Source organism: Aulonocara sp. 'chitande type north' Nkhata Bay, linkage group LG7 (genome assembly GCF_057382095.1).
Source record: "Aulonocara sp. 'chitande type north' Nkhata Bay isolate Kocher_YH1m ecotype deep benthic linkage group LG7, A_spYH_male_GT1.1, whole genome shotgun sequence".
Classification (NCBI taxonomy): Eukaryota; Metazoa; Chordata; class Actinopteri; order Cichliformes; family Cichlidae; genus Aulonocara; species Aulonocara sp. 'chitande type north' Nkhata Bay.
Genome location: NC_141350.1, coordinates 29,796,434 through 29,812,650, shown reverse-complemented (window position 1 = coordinate 29,812,650; position 16,217 = coordinate 29,796,434). Strand labels below are relative to the sequence as shown.

At 42.9% G+C, this 16,217-nt stretch overlaps 1 protein-coding gene across 1 annotated transcript; it reads right to left on the bottom strand.

Annotated features, from left to right (window-relative positions):
- Positions 1 to 4,296: 4,296 nt before the first annotated feature.
- On the bottom strand, positions 4,297 to 14,515 carry LOC147325403 (scavenger receptor cysteine-rich type 1 protein M130-like). The gene is made up of 11 exons (XM_086297735.1): positions 14,200 to 14,515; positions 13,841 to 14,122; positions 12,281 to 12,547; positions 11,916 to 12,203; positions 11,210 to 11,242; positions 10,822 to 11,109; positions 9,665 to 9,970; positions 9,307 to 9,588; positions 7,445 to 7,575; positions 4,428 to 5,531; positions 4,297 to 4,329 (listed from the first exon to the last, which is right to left on the bottom strand). Exons 1-11 carry the CDS (start codon positions 14,513 to 14,515, stop codon positions 4,297 to 4,299), a joined length of 3,330 nt encoding a protein of 1,109 aa, XP_086153861.1.
- Positions 14,516 to 16,217: the final 1,702 nt, after the last annotated feature.

Sequence of the window (16,217 nt, the reverse complement as noted above, 5' to 3'; positions counted from 1 at the left end):
AAACTCGCGGATTCTTCAACTGACCGCTGCGGCACACCTGCACCAGGGTAAACCTCCGCCTCCTGCTTTACAGGTGAAAATAGAGCAACAGGACCGCTAGTCTTTGACTTTATTTATTTTCTGCTGTGTTTTACTTGCATCTATTTGAAAGAGTGAGTGTAAAGACAAAAAATATTTTATTTCATGTGCTGGAATGTGCAGAAAATAGGTTTAAATGTTAAACAAATTTCTTCCAGTCAGAGAATGTTGCATATAATTAAATTTTTGCTTGATGCATAAAGTTAAAAGATTAAAACTGATAAAACAAGTTTAAAAAAAGGGACTTTTCCATTTGATTACATTTTGTAATCCCAAAATACAAGAATTTGTATACACACCATCCACTGATACACATACAATAGTAATGCTAATCTACTCGGTCTTCTCCATTTGGCCACAGGTTCTCATCCACATCACATCTTATGTCATCTAGGGCAATACACCTAGGAAAGAATCTCCTGGCATGCCAGAATTGAAGGAGTTGAAAAATTGAAGGAGTAACACCTGTGTAGATGTTCATCTACAATGAGAATAAGCTGTGGCTGATTAAACTGCATTTTTAGTTTAAAATATGTTTCACTAAAATATTGCTGTTGAATTTTGCTGTCTTTTTAAGTTTTGCATTGTGTTATTGTTTTGATCATAAGTTTAACAGTTTTGAAAACAGTATGTAAGCACATGCAAAATGTCCTGTACGTACAAAGATTTTTGGCAGTTGTTGTGTCTGAGTGAGAAGATAATTCATGAAATTTGAGAGATGTAGTCATTGAATGCATTTTGTGCCAAAACAATGATAACTGGTCCTCAGTTTAGCCCACATAGACTTCTGTTGTGCTCACTGTGTGAGGAGTTTTGCAAAAGTGACCTAAGTATTGAGAAATGTGTCCTAGCGTCTGTAAAAAACTGTAACGCCCACTCACATCATGGGCCATCTGACCTCAGGAAATCACATGATAGGGTGGGGTTGGGTTTCACAATGAGCTCACCCAAAACCTTGGCTGGTTGTGACCTACACTCGTTTTCACACGCTGGCTCATATGATTAGGTAGAGGATCATTAGGGGGTCCATGTCCGTCTTGGGTACACTCCCATAGGGCTTAAATCTGTGACTCTCCACCATTTAACCCTAGAACTGAAGAAGCTTCTCAGATGCGAGGTGAAACGTCTTCAAGCAACTCTCCAAAAGTTGATTCTGTTCATCTGGACGTAGCATTTTGAGGGAGAAACGTTTCGTCACTCATCCAAGTGACTTCTTCAGTCTCACCTGACTGCAGGTTTCCCCAATCTTATAAACAGTACATTTGCATAATGACTGAAACCAGCCCAGTGACGGAACAATGGGCTGGGAGGTCAGTTCCTTAATCTTAATTATGCAAATTCTCATGACCAATGATAAACAACCTCTGATCAATGGCCACGAGTAACATTCACAGAGAGTTGGGGAATGGCTGCAATCACAGCATTGTAAGATGGTGAAAGATGTACCCTTAGGCCCCCTCCTTGATTCAGAGATGGTCTTTCCCTTTTCACGTAAATGGCCTCCTTGACTCCGCGCTTAAACCAGCGTTCCTCCCTGTCCAAGATGTGTACATCCTCATCATTGAAAGACTGTCCACTGGCCTGTAGGTGTAAATATACTGCAGAGTCCTGGCCTGACGAGGTAGCTCTTCTGTCTTCAAACAACCTAAGTCCAGACGCTTTTCTTTCCAAGCTACTTAGACTATGATGACCTGGATGACTGAGAACTTTCAAAGACAAACAACTTGTTGTGGAAATGTCTTTTATTCATTACTTTTTTGTTGTGTGGTTCTGGCTCATTGCTATTGTCTGTAAAAACAACTTAATCTGACCATGCTGTGTGTGTGTGTGTGTGTGTGTGTGTGTGTGTGTGTGTGTGTGTGTGTGTGTGTGTGAATTACCCTGTATGTTATTTCTGTGAACATAGTTTTTTTTTAATGTTTTTATCTTTGATATAAGGCACTGCTACATAGAACAAACCAAAGAGCTTCCTTAGTGTCTCACAGTGAAACATTAAGAAGCAGTGTGTCCTGGCAGCTTCCACAGCCTGAAATGAGCGAGTTCAGATGATGACAGTAACGTGTAAAGGAAGTAGTACTACCTGCTGACTCAGCAGGACCCTGAACAACATGCAGTGTGTAAGAAACATGTGGAGTGGAGACCAGATGCTGTTTTTCAAGTCAAGTCAAGTCAACTTTATTTGTCAATTCTGCCACATGTACAGGACATACACAGAATAGAAATTGCGTTACTGTCAAACCCTAGTGATTAGAAAAATGCAAATAAAATAATTAAAAAGTAAAAATTTAAATAAATACAATACAATTTTACGTATAACAAAAAAAAGCTATGCAATATACAATATACAATATTCAAGTAAGAAGGCATAGTGGTGCAAAATAGGCAAATAGTGCAAATGGAGATTTAGTAGTGTACGGTAAGAGATAGTGTAACAGCAAAGTCTTATGAGGTAATGGCAGTCCAATGCTCCACAAAGTGACTGGAGCAGGCCAGTGAGTGCGTCAGAGAGTGAGTGTGTGTGTGTGTGTGACAGAGTTCAGTGAGACCGTGGTGGAGAAGAGGGGAGAGGGGGGCAGAATCGGGAGGGAGTTTAGCTTCCTGACAGCCTGATGGATGAAGCTGTCCTTCAGTCTGCTGGTTCTGGCCTGGAGACTCCGCAGTCTCCTCCCTGACGGCAGCAGCTTGAAGAAGCTTTGCATTGGGTGCGTGGGATCAGCCGCTATGCAAAGGGCTTTTTTAGTGAGACGGGTGCTGTAAATGTCCTGGAGGGAGGGGAGAGAGACACCAATGATCCTCTCTGCAGCTCTCACTATGCGTTGGAGGGTTCTATGGCAGGACGCATTGCAGGCTCCAAACCACACAGTGATGCAGCTCGACAGGATGCTCTCGATGGTGCCTCTGTAGAAAGTGTACATGATGGGGGCTGGAGCTCCTGCTCTTCTTAGTTTGCGGAGAAAGAAGAGACGCTGCTGTGATTTCTTGGCCAGTGCTGTGGTGTTGTACGTCCAGGAGAGATCCTCTGTGATGTGCACACCCAAGAACTTGGTGCTGCTCACTCTCTCCACAGACGCTCCGTCAATGGTCAGAGGAGCATGTTGGGTGTGCATTCTCCTGAAGTCCACAACAATCTCCTTCGTCTTCTCCACATTCAGAGAGAGATTGTTGTCAGCACACCACGTGGCCAGGCGTCTCACCTCACTTCTGTAGTCGGTCTCATCCCTGTTGCTAATGAGACCCACCACCGTTGTGTCGTCCGCAAACTTGATGAAGAGGTTGGAGCTGTGTGATGGAGTGCAGTCATGGGTCAGCAGAGTGAAGAGGAGGGGGCTCAGCACACATCCCTGCGGGGCCCCCGTGTTTAAAATGATGGTGCTGGATGTATTACTGCCGACCCGTACTGCTTGAGGTCTTCCGGTGAGGAAATCCAACAGCCAGTTGCACAGTGAGGTGTTGAGCCCCAGCTGGACCAGTTTTTGAATGAGCTGTTGGGGGATTATAGTGTTGAATGCTGAACTGAAGTCTATGAACAGCATTCGAACATATGAATCTTTTTTGTCCAGGTGTGTGAGTGCTGAGTGGAGTGCAGTGGAGATGGCATCATCGGTTGAGCGATTGGGCCGATACGCAAACTGGAAGGGGTCCAGGGAGGGGGGCAGGACAGTCTTGATGTGCTGCATGACTAGTCGTTCGAAGCACTTCATCAGGATGGGAGTAAGTGCAACAGGACGGTAGTCATTAAAGCAGGAGGGAGATGACTTTTTTGGGACCGGAATGATTGTGGTGGCTTTAAAACATGTGGGGACGACAGCCTGGATGAGTGATATGTTGAAGATGTCTGTGAAGACATCAGTGAGTTCCACTGCACAGTCTCTCAGTGCACGACCAGGAATGTTGTCAGGACCCGGAGCTTTACGTGCATTGATCCTGCTGAGGGATCTCCTCACGCTGTCCGGGGACAGAGTCATCACCTGGTCACCAGGAGGGGGTGGGGTCTTCTGTGCAGTGGTGCTGTTTCGGACTTCAAAGCGAGCAAAGAAAGTGTTCAGCTCGTTCAGCAGGGGGATAGTACTGTCACAAGTCTGTGGTGGGGGCTTGTAATCTGTGATGGTCTGAATGCCCCGCCACAGGCTCCGTGAGTCTCTGCTGTCTTTGAAGTGATGAGATATTTTCCTGGAGTACTGTCTCTTAGCCTCTCTGATGCCACGGGAAAGGTTGGCCCTAGCTGTCCTCAGGCTCGCCTCGTCTCCATCTCTGAAGGCAACATTCCGAGCTTTCAGCAGCCTGTAGACCTCTCCTGTCATCCATGGTTTTTGATTGGCCCGGACAGTTATGGTTTTCGTGACTGTTACATCCTCAATGCACTTGTTGATGTAGGCTGTAACAGTCTCTGCGTACTCCTGGAGGTCAGTGGTGTTGTTGTAGGTGGCAGCCTGCTTAAACATGTTCCAGTCTGTGGTGTTAAAGCAGTCCTGTAAAGCCTCTGAAGACCCTTCTGGCCACACTTGTATCTGCTTACGAACCGGTTTGGTGGTTTTAACGAGCGGTCTGTAAGCAGGCATTAGCATGACAGTGATGTGGTCTGAGGCGCCGAGGTGGGGGAGGGGAAAAGCTTTGTAAGCTCCTCTCTGGGTGGTGTAAACAAAGTCCAGTGTGTTATTTCCCCTTGTTGGAAAGTCTATGTGTTGTTGTATTTTTGGAAACACGCACTTTAAGTCTGCATGATTGAAATCCCCAGCCAGGATGAGAAAAGCATCAGCATGGGCTGTCTGCTGCTCACTGATGTGCTGGTACAGTTCATTCAGTGCCTCGCTCCTGTTGTTGACATTGGAGGAGGGAGGGATGTACACAGCGCACAGTAGTATGGCTGTATATTCCCTCGGTAGATAGAATGGCCGGCACTTAATAACCATAAACTCCAGCACTGGTGAGCAGTGTTTCCAGACCGCAACAGCATCGCGACACCAGGCGTCATTGATGTAAACACAAAGTCCTCCCCCGCGGGTCTTACCTCCCGCGACGATGACTCTGTCAGCACGGTAGCATGTTAGCTGGTCGAGCTGAATGGCGCGGTCCGGGACACTGTCGCTAAGCCATGTTTCCGTGAACACAAAAGCACAGCAGTCCTTTACATTCCTTTGAGATGAAAGTAGCAGTCGGATGTCGTCCAGTTTATTTTCTAGCGAGCGTACGTTGGCCAGAACGATAGAGGGGATGGCGGGTTTGTGTGGGCTAGCCGCTAGCCTAGCTCGGATGCCACCGCGCTTACCCCTCTTCTGCTTCCTCTCACACCGCTTGAGGCGCATCCATTGTGGGCGAAGTGCAGGAGTGGGGGTCGGTGATTGAGTAGGCCTTCGGAGCAAACCCAGATCTTTCAGCTTCTCGATGTCCACAGAGTTTAACTTAAAAAGTTTGTTTCTGCCGATGTCGAGAAGAAGTGTTCGGGCATATCCTCGCTTGCACACAGATAGACGCGACAAAGACTTACAAAAACACTGCAACTTACAGGACGAAAAACACGAAAAAGTAGTTTGTTCGGGAGAGAGAGAAGCCGCTGCGTGTGCACGTGCCGCCATGTTGTTTTGTCAGATTATTAGAGAAAGATATTGTAAGAAAATTACATTTAAATTCAATAAATGTTTTAACCTCAGACAAATCTGAGTTTTGTTTGAATACTATTAGCATTACAAGATGCAGTGTCTAACTACAGGTCAGAATAACATCGAATAAAATGATAATATTTGTTCCCATGAAGCTGAGGCTTTCATCACACAGGAGATTTAAAACTGATCACATGCTAATGGTTATAAGTTGTTATTTAAACAGTGCCAAGTTATTTTCCTGAGAATTTGTTCTGAGGAACTTTGAGATAACATTGTTAACTTCTGTCCTACAATCCAGGAACACCACTCACACCAACTCCCTTTGTTTTCCTATGAGTAGGGTTTTTTTTTTATAGTGGTCACACTGTTAAAACTCTTCTGGTGAAACTCTGTAAAATGAAATGGGAATATAAAGAAAAAGGATGAAGGCGAAAATTGATTTGATGTTTAAGTGTTGAACAGCAGTGAGTGAGTCTTTATATTTCCACAGGTTTGCAGACAGCGTCAGCTCGGTGCTGCAGGATGCAGAGTCAGACACTGAAATATGTCTCTCATTTAGTATAGAAGTGTTTCTTTATCGTGTCAGAAAATTGAGCTGCTTATATATTTAAATATATTATTAAATGATCGAAGTGCCCTGTATGGACCCCACGATGTGAAATGAGTTTGATATCTCTGATGTAGGTGAAATAACAAAATATTTCAAGATAAACCTCAAAATAAAATCAGTCAGTATCCTTTCTACATATAATAATTTTACTGTGTCACTTCCACGGTTAACACAAAGGGTTTATAAAGCGAGAGCTTTAGTCTAGTTTTGTCTGTGGAGAGTAGATTTCATCACAGTAGCTGTCTTTCTGAAAGGACATAATTCACCCACTGGCATCTTCTGCTATGCTTTTTATCAACACACAGCAGTCAGGCTATTTTAAAATATATTGACTGAATTATAATATTCTGGACCTTTGTCCGAGGAAATTTTCTCCTTAAATTATAACTGAACACCTCTGAAGTATAAGCTTAGTGAAATGATGGTTATAAGTGATGTTCTTTAGAACCTGTAAGAACCTTGATGCAGATCCAGGTGAGTATTCTGTACTGCCGTGTCTTGCTGCCTTTGACACAGTTGATGACGGTATCCTGACTGAAAAATCATGTTGGCCTCTTTGGATCATCTTAGGAGTGGTTCTCTTCTCATTCACAGCAGTTTTTCCTTTTTTGCTGCTAATTTTGGATCCTCTCCTGCGGTTCCCCCGAGGTTCGGTCTTTGGACCTATCTCGTTGGTTCTGTACACACTGAGTGACATTGGCCTCATGAACAACTCAAGAGTGGATATGTGGAAAAAAATGAAGGATGGATATTTTGCCTTGTATGTTTATTTCTAATTATTTGTGAAGTCTGGTTCATGTTGTACTCAAAAAACTATGGAAAAATAAGCAGTCTTGGCCTGTGATGGCTTGGCTGAGCTTCATTCATGAAAATCACACTTAAAACTGTAAAAGTTAAACGTAAAGCTGTTATAGAAGTTAATGCTTCCTTTGTGTTTGTAAGCTACTAAAATCAGCCAAAGCACTTATAAACATGATGACAGTCATGGCTGTATAAATGATCCACGTTCCACGGTTACTTCAGCTGTGCATTATTTTTAGCTCAACTTACAAAATCAACTTATACATGAAACTTTTGGATATTTTTCAGTGACAATTCTTTGATTCACATACTAATGGTCTCATTTGTAATGAATGTGTTAGTCAGGTATGTTTACAGATTTGTGTCTTTGGTAGAAAACTGAGTTTGACTGAGCTGATCTTAAGCTGTCTATGATGGGAAATTCATGTGGATGTAAGATGAGGTCCTCTTCTGCTCCTTTAGTTCCTTTCACTTCAGCCATCTCTCCTTCATGTACACAAACACTGAGAATGGAGTAAACCAGCTCAGTGTTTTCCCGTCTGCTCGAGCTCTGCCTCCTGCTGGCCTGAGGAGACGTGATAGTGCATAGATCAGACTGACTTCATCACATACTGAGGGCTTCATTGTCAAACGAAGACTCAAAAATACTCAGCAAAACAACTATTAGAACAGAACCCAACTTGTGTTTAAGTTAGAGTTACAGTTATATATTTAACACCCAAACACTTTATTCTTACTTTAATTGATTGACATCCTTATGAAATTCATATGGAAAGTAAGAAAATTATGAGTCTTTTGAAAATCTCAAACTCATCAGAACAATCTGTCCACTTCAGACAGCGTCTCCCTGCCCTCCAGCTTTGGCATCTGATTCACCACCCGTATACCTAGTTCAACCTTCCACATCTGGAAGCCCACTCTGGTGAGTTAGGGAAGAGTCAAAGGTTTCTACTACATTGTCATCCGGTCACCAAACCCAATTACTGAATAAGGAGTGTAATTATTCTAACTTTGAGGAAGAATCGTCCCCTAGTGTTTGATCATTCCCTTATCCCCGATGACACTTCTGATAGGTTGCTAAGTTTGAGACAAGGCCAGTGGAGCACTGATGATTGTGCTGAAAACACATCATGAGGTTTGTTTTGCACAGTTTAGATGATCAAGTGAAGAATGAGGTAGCATCAAGTGATGACACAGAAACATTTGAAACATTGGTTTCTCTGCCTATCAAGACAGACAACTGCCTGCAGAAAAGAAGAGTAGGTGAGAACTCCAGATCCCAGCTTTCCTTGAAGACGGGAAGTGGCATCACCACAAAGTGTCAAATTGTGGTGTGTGGAGAGAAGGAAGAGAGGACCTTCACTCGCAAGCTGGTGAAGGATGGTCTTTATTGTGGAGACAGGATGAACAGAACAGGATAGAGACTGACTGAATGACTGAACTGAACCAGAAACACACAAATCGATGATGACAAGACAGAAAAGGAGAAAACTAAGGACTTAAATACACAGGAGTGATGATGATGATAAGAGACAGGTCAGAACACAGCTACAACCAAATCTGACTAATAACACACAAGAAGTAGAACTAAACGCAATGCATGGAGACAGATGACTAACACAATAAATCAGGAAACATGAACATAGAGAAAATAAACAGAACATGTCCATTTACTTCTCTGATACACTGTGGCATGTGACAAGATTTACATATCACCCAGGTAGGGGGGGTGACATGTTTTTCTTGGTATCATTCATGGCATCCTAATGAATATAGTCTTTGAATGTGGCCATCAATTTACATCACAGGTATGGAAAGTTTTCTCTTCAGCCTTAGGAGCACGACTGAATTTATCTTCAGGTTTTTACCCCAAATCGAAATTAGATGAAAGAATATATGGATTAACGACTTATCTGTAAATCCTTGCAAAGTAATCCTGTGTAAGGGACTGAACATAATCCCTGTAAAAAATTACTCAAGTTTACCATGAAGCATTCTGGGTCGTTTTGATGCAATAAACTCATCTTTAACCTTTGTGGAGTGTCTGCTCTGAGGTGAGGTCACATCCATCCTGTATTCAAATAATGGGTTAAAAACAGTGAGTACACAGCTTTCCCAGGTGTGTCCTGCCAGGTAAAGTCTATCAAGGGTTTTACCAAAAATAACCACTAACTGTCAGTGTGACAGAGGGAACACTGGATGTTATAGATGACCTACCTGAGCAGGTGAAATCGAGGATGTTGAGAGAATAAACTGATGTTACACACTCCCTTACAGCACAGAAAGACTGGACACACTCAGGTTTGATCCTTGTTGGAAGTCTGGCTAAGGACTTTGTTATCATTCTCAAAGAAACAGCAGAACCACAGCCCAGATGTTCACAGATAACAGCTGCCTCCTTCAGGCTCCAGTTGGGGACAAAGACTGGTTTCCAATCTCCCAGTTTCACTTCCAGTATACCTGCACAGGGACTGACTCCTCCCATCAACCTGACAGACTCTAACAGAAAGCAGAGAGTCATCAGTAAAAGAATAAAGTGAGTTTGAACCACAAAAAGCTGCAGCTCCTCTTCTACCTGAGCAGGTGAGTCCAACAGCTTTGCCAGGTGAGCAGCTGTTTCTAGCTGAGCCTGAGCTTCTACAGTCCAGGAGAGCAGACTCATGGCCTCCACACTGGTACTCTTTGCTCCACACTGGAGCCTCCACTTCTCCATAGAGCGCCCCCTGGAGGACCGAAGGAGGCCCACAGCCGAGCTCCCTACAGACCACCTCTGCATCCTGCTGGTCAAAGTCAGCTTCACACACTGAGGACCAGCTCTGGTTAGACTTCACCTCCAGTCTGCCTGAACACAGACTGGAACCATTCAGCAGCCTGACAGAGTCTGGAGACATCAGAGAAGATCAAACAGAGAGATCAGAGACAGCAGACACACAAGAAAAAGATGGCAGCAAACAACTATTCACTGATTCAAACTCAGCACAACTGTAACATGACTTCATCATTAACAACAGAACTCATCTTTCTAACAGGAGACATGTTAGTATCACATTTACATTTTATACAGTGGACAGGCTCTCACTGATTTATGATGTTTTACAAATGATGGCAAAACAGCTGCAGTTCTTTGTTGTGCTCTTCTGATACTCAACAATTATTGCTCTACACATACAACCTATATAAAAATCTTCTATTTAAAAAAATGTTCTAATGATTTTAGAGAGACAGGATGGAAAAGTAGGCCAATTCACTTCCATTGCTGAGGCAGATTATCTATGGTTGTAAGGTCTTCAGTGACAGATGCAGCAGTCACTCCTGAAAAGACTGTGATAATCAGATGTAAAGTGAACGGAAGAAGGAGTCCTATTGATTGGTTAGCTTTGGTGCCCAAGGGGAGCTGGGAGAATCACTGGGGCAAGCTAAGGGTAGATTTAGTGACTAAAGAATCAAAAACCTAGGTGTGGTTAAAGGAACAAAAATTTTGGTCAGGCTGAAAAAGATCCTGGAGAGTTGGGTCCATCTAAGGAGAGCATGCCACTTTTCTGTATACAATCTAAAGAGTGAGGAGTTGGCACTTAGGAATACTTTGAGGATATCGCAAATCTCACTGACATACCTTCTGTAAATGGAAGCATAGTCTGGAGACAAGGGTACAACTCACTTTAGCTGCTGTGTGCTGCAAGCTGTTACTGTGCCATACATGATGTCATAAATATTTTTGCCTGATTGGCTTACCTGAACAGGTGAGATCTAGGACAAAAAAAGACAAACTTGAAGAGACACAATCCCTAAGAGCAGATCCAGACTGAACACAATCAGGTTTGAGCTGCCACACCAATGTCAGTGACTTCTGTCTCTGTTCTACTGAAACAGCAGAGCCACAATCCAGATGTTCACACACAACAGCTGCTGCCTTCAGTGTCCAGTCAGATTCTTCCACTGGTCTCCACTCTCCGAGGTGTTTCACCTCCACCGTACCTGCACAGAGATTAGCTCCTCCCACCAACCTGACATCATCCGGCTCTGAACAGAAAGCAGAGAGTCATCAGTAAAGAAGTGAATTTACTTCTGAACAGATTAATTGAACTTTCATTCTTTATTCTCTCTGATTTCATCCTTTTACCTGTAGCATTGTGTTTTTCTTCAGCCTGGAGTCCTGAGTAGGAAACCAAAGAAGAAAAAACCCACATATTTAAGGCAAAACATTGATTGGAGCTCAGCAGAGGACAGAACAAAATCTCAGACCGGTTTTTGAGGAATTTGCTATCAGCTCACATATTATCAAATTCACCATGAGTCGTTTTATCAGTCTGCTTTCAGAGACATGAACATGTGAAAAAACAGACCAGAGAGTGCTTTACACAGGCCAACAAGTGAATTTAATATAAAAGTAGACCTGTCCCTTGACCTGATCCAGTTCTCCACAGGGCTTTTGTGAATCACTCTTTATCTGACACCTCAATCAGGACCAATCTGTCTTTGGAGACTCTATCAAAAGCCCAGGAATATATCACTGGGACACCCCTACCATTCAACAATGGTAATGTGGCAATCCATAGAGGGGTATTGTCACTATTATTACTATCATCAGTATTAGTATTAGTAGAACCAGTTGTTAATATCAGCTCTTTAACATTGGGAATCCTATGTGGTTGATAAATTGTTAGTTACATTCAAAGGAGATAAATTAAACTCATGCCTTGATATTTTTACTCAAGTTTCCTATTGGCTTAAAAATTAAAGTTATGTTTGTATAATTACTCTTACTTCTAATTGAATGTTCAATACAACAATGATCAGCTCAGAGAATGTGTCACTGTTGTTCTTACCTGAGCAGGTTACTTTCAGGACATTGGATGAATAACCTGATTTTGCACATTCCCACAAAGCGGATCCAGGTTTGACACAGTCAGGTCTGATTAACCACACATTTTTTTCTGTAGAGTCTTCAGATTGGGCAGAAACAGCAGAACCACAGCCCAGATGTTCACAAACAACAGCTGCTGCCTTCAGGTTCCAATGACGGATAAAAACTGGTTTCCAGTCCCCCAAATATTTCAATTCCAGTATACCTTCACAGTGACTGTCTCCTCCCACCAACCTGATACGATCAGGCTCTAACAGAAAGCAGAGAGTCATCAGTAAAAGAATAAAGTGAGTTTGAACCACATCAAAGCTGCAGCTCCTCTTCTACCTGAGCAGGTGAGTCCAACAGCTTTGCCAGGTGAGCAGCTGTTTCTAGCTGAGCCTGAGCTTCTACAGTCCAGGAGAGCAGACTCATGGCCTCCACACTGGAACTCTTTGCTCCACACTGGAGCCTCCACTTCTCCATAGAGCGCCCCCTGGAGGACCGAAGGAGGCCCACAGCCGAGCTCCCTACAGACCACCTCTGCATCCTGCTGGTCAAAGTCAGCTTCACACACTGAGGACCAGCTCTGGTTAGACTTCACCTCCAGTCTGCCTGAACACAGACTGGAACCATTCAGCAGCCTGACAGAGTCTGGAGAAATAATATTAAATACTTTTTTAAAAAGGAGGACTTTGTGTTCTTTGAAAAGGTGAACAAAAACAGCATACTATAAGGGGAAAAAAACCTTGCCAGATTGTCTTTTACTTTTTGCTGTTAAGCCTTCCTGTAATGTCTTGTGTTTATTCTTTGTTTTTCCATTTTTACAACCTTACTGGATTATTTAGAATATTCTCTTTCACATACCTTTGCTGGACTTCGCTACCTGCCTTCATATGTAAGCACAATTAGCACTCTGACAAAGTACCAAAACAGTGACAGGACTAGTCATACAAGGTGAGGGAAAATTATGAATCACAGAAACAGCAGAGTAAGGAAACACGTCTCAAATTAATCAAGACAATCACACAAAGGATGTAAAACTCAAGACAGTACACGATAGACATAAACTCAGTCAAACAGGACTAGAGACCAGTTGACCACCACCTCACAAACTCTGCACCATTGGGAAAAATGTGTATTTCCTAAGTGACTGGAATGTGGTTGCTGGAGGTGGTGATTGCACTGGTTACCCACAGATTTTAGTAGTCATGCATAGTTTGTATGAAATACACCAATTTTTTGGAGCTACTGTCTGTATTGTAGTAAAAGTAATAAAAAAATCAGCACAAACATGAGATGGAGAATGTTCATCTTCAAAGTAAAAGTTGTCTTATGATTGCGAGCATGATTGTAACAAATATACACACCGGTTTTGTTTATGCAAAGAATTCATCCTCAAAAAATGCAAAACAAAAAGTTAACTTACTGAAAGTTAAGTTTGGCTCAACAAAGCTCTGACTCTGAGCCTGGCAAGAGTCTAAAAAAACCAAACCTACAACAAAAACTATTTTTCAGGCCAAACGAAGGTCTTAAAATGAGTGAAATGTAATTAGGCGTCATACACAGTAAGGATGTAACAGTATTAACTATACAACCAACGTCTGCTGGAGTAGAGTTTAGGTAACTACTCTGCATTTTATTGTCACATGACATCGTAAAAAATGACAGTTAAGGGATGACTTCTTTAAAATTTGCTACAGCACCTAAGTTAAAATCAGAGTTGTAAATCTGTCACCCAAATCCTGCCCCGACTAGAGACTGTAAATAACTCTTTGTACGAGCTCCTCACTTAGTAAGCAAATACTATTTCAGGTGTGTATCACTTATTTCTCTTTACTAAATAGTTCAACTTATTATTCAGTAAGCACTTTTGTGCTCTGAACTTATTTTTTTAACTGGGCTTACTTTGGCAGGTGAGATGCTGAATATAGAAAAAGAGATTCAGTCTTGCACACTCTCTCACAGCAGATCCAGAATGAACACAGTCAGGAGTGATTCTCCACATAGATCTGAGTGAGACCACCTTCCTCTGGCCTACAGAAACAGCAGATCCACAGTCCAAGTGTTGGCAAACAGCAGCTGCCTCCTTCAGGGACCAGTCTGAGGAACCTACTGATCTCCACCCTCCTTGTTTCACCTCCACTGTACCTTTACAGTGATTGGCTCCTCCCACCAGCCTGAAAGGCTCTAAAAGAAAGCAGAGAGTCATCAGTAAAAGAATAAAGTGAGTTTGAACCACATCAAAGCTGCAGCTCCTCTTCTACCTGAGCAGGTGAGTCCAACAGCTTTGCCAGCTGAGCAGCTGTTTCTAGCTGAGCCTGAGCTTCTACAGTCCAGGAGAGCAGACTCATGGCCTCCACACTGGAACTCTTTGCTCCACGCTGGAGCCTCCACTTCTCCATAGAGCGCCCCCTGGAGGACCGAAGGAGGCCCACAGCCGAGCTGCCTACAGACCACCTCTGCATCCTGCTGGTCAAAGTCAGCTTCACACACTGAGGACCAGCTCTGGTCAGACTTCACCTCCAGTCTGCCTGAACACAGACTGGAACCATTCAGCAGCCTGACAGAGTCTGGAGACATCAGAGAAGATCAAACAGAGAGATCAGAGACAGCAGACACACAAGAAAAAGATGGCAGCAAACAACTATTCACTGATTCAACCTCAGCACAACTCAACATGACTTCATCATTAACAACAGAACACATCTTTATAACATCACACACTGGACACTTTTTAGCATAATAATAATAATAATAAATTTTATTTACGAGCGCCTTTCAAGTCACCCAAGGACACTTTACAATAAGAAGACACATAGTAAAACAATGGCAAGATAAGAACAATAAAACAAAAGCACATGATAAAATTAACAAACAGTGGATTCACAGTCAATATGCAGATTTGAATCAAGGACAGTGCGTAGACAATTATTATAAGATAACAACAAATCATCAGGAGTAGAATAGAAGTCCGGAATCTGAACATTGTCCAAACTGGTAGTGAGAATGTCCATATCAATGTTCTTGATGTTGCGGAACGAGATGAGACGGGTTGGCTTGGTAGAAGAGCAGCAGAGAGTGAGGTTAAATGAAAGGAGGAAGTGGTCATTTATGGGGATTTCAGTAGCAGAAAGATTCGAGGGAGTAAGACCAGAACAGCAGACCAAGTCCAGGGTGTGGCCTTTAGAGTGAGTGGGAAAGTCAATAAATTGTTTAAATTCAGAGCCTTCCAAACAGGAAGAAAGGTCTCTGGTGAGCAGAAGGTCATTATTGTCCATGTGAATATTGAAATCTCCCACCAAGATCACATTTGGGGAGAGAGATGAAAGATGGGTTAGTAGATTAGCAAAGTCACTGAGGAAGACAGGGTTAGGTTTGGGGGGGCAGTATACAGTAGCTATGATGGTGGGAATGTGATGACATTTACATTTAACACTGGAGCAGCTCTCACTGATTTTTGAAGATGTTCAAAATGACGCCACATCATTACGACCTGCAGATGTCTCTATTATGTTCCTTCCTTCTCAGCAATAATTTCAACAATTTCCATCTTTTGCATTTCTATGAAAAGATTAATAATTCAAAATAAATAATTTTAGAACAAACTCCCAAAAATCTTAATCTAAATCTAAAAAAAATCTAACTGGATCACTACATTAAGGAAGTGCCCAGAGTGAAGGAGGTTGTCTGTGTGTGGAGACAGAGCGTTCTCACTCCCGAGGCGTAACATGTCGACGTTTTGTCACGTCCCGCGGCGTTCCTGAGGAACGCGAAAGGAGACCTTCGGCGTTCTTATGGTACGCGGCGGGTTATTGCTGGAATCCAGTGCAATGACGCTCCCGCGGTAATAGACGTTCCAGCCCTGTATTCCAGCCCTAAACCTAACCTTATCCCTAGCCCTGACCATAACCTTATTCCTGACCTTAACCAGGTCTTTAATGATGTTAAATAGCGTGTTTCTAAGCGATTTGAAGAAAAGGAGCGAACATGTGTAGATTCAGTCCAGACGGTTCTCATATGTCCTCTTTTTTCCGAGGTCGTCATTTAGGAACGTGGTGGGTAGCCGAAAACGTAATATGGTGACGATTTGTCACCTAGCGTAAAATGTTACGCTTTGGGAGTGAGAACGGGTTGGCTGAAGGTAGATGAGTTTAAATATCTGGGGGCAACCATCCAAACATAAGAGGGGAAGAAGAGAGGTGGAGGCAGGGTGGAGTGTCAGGGGGGACTTATGACAGAAGGAGAGCAGCAAAAGAAAAAAGGAAGTTACAAAAAGTGAGTT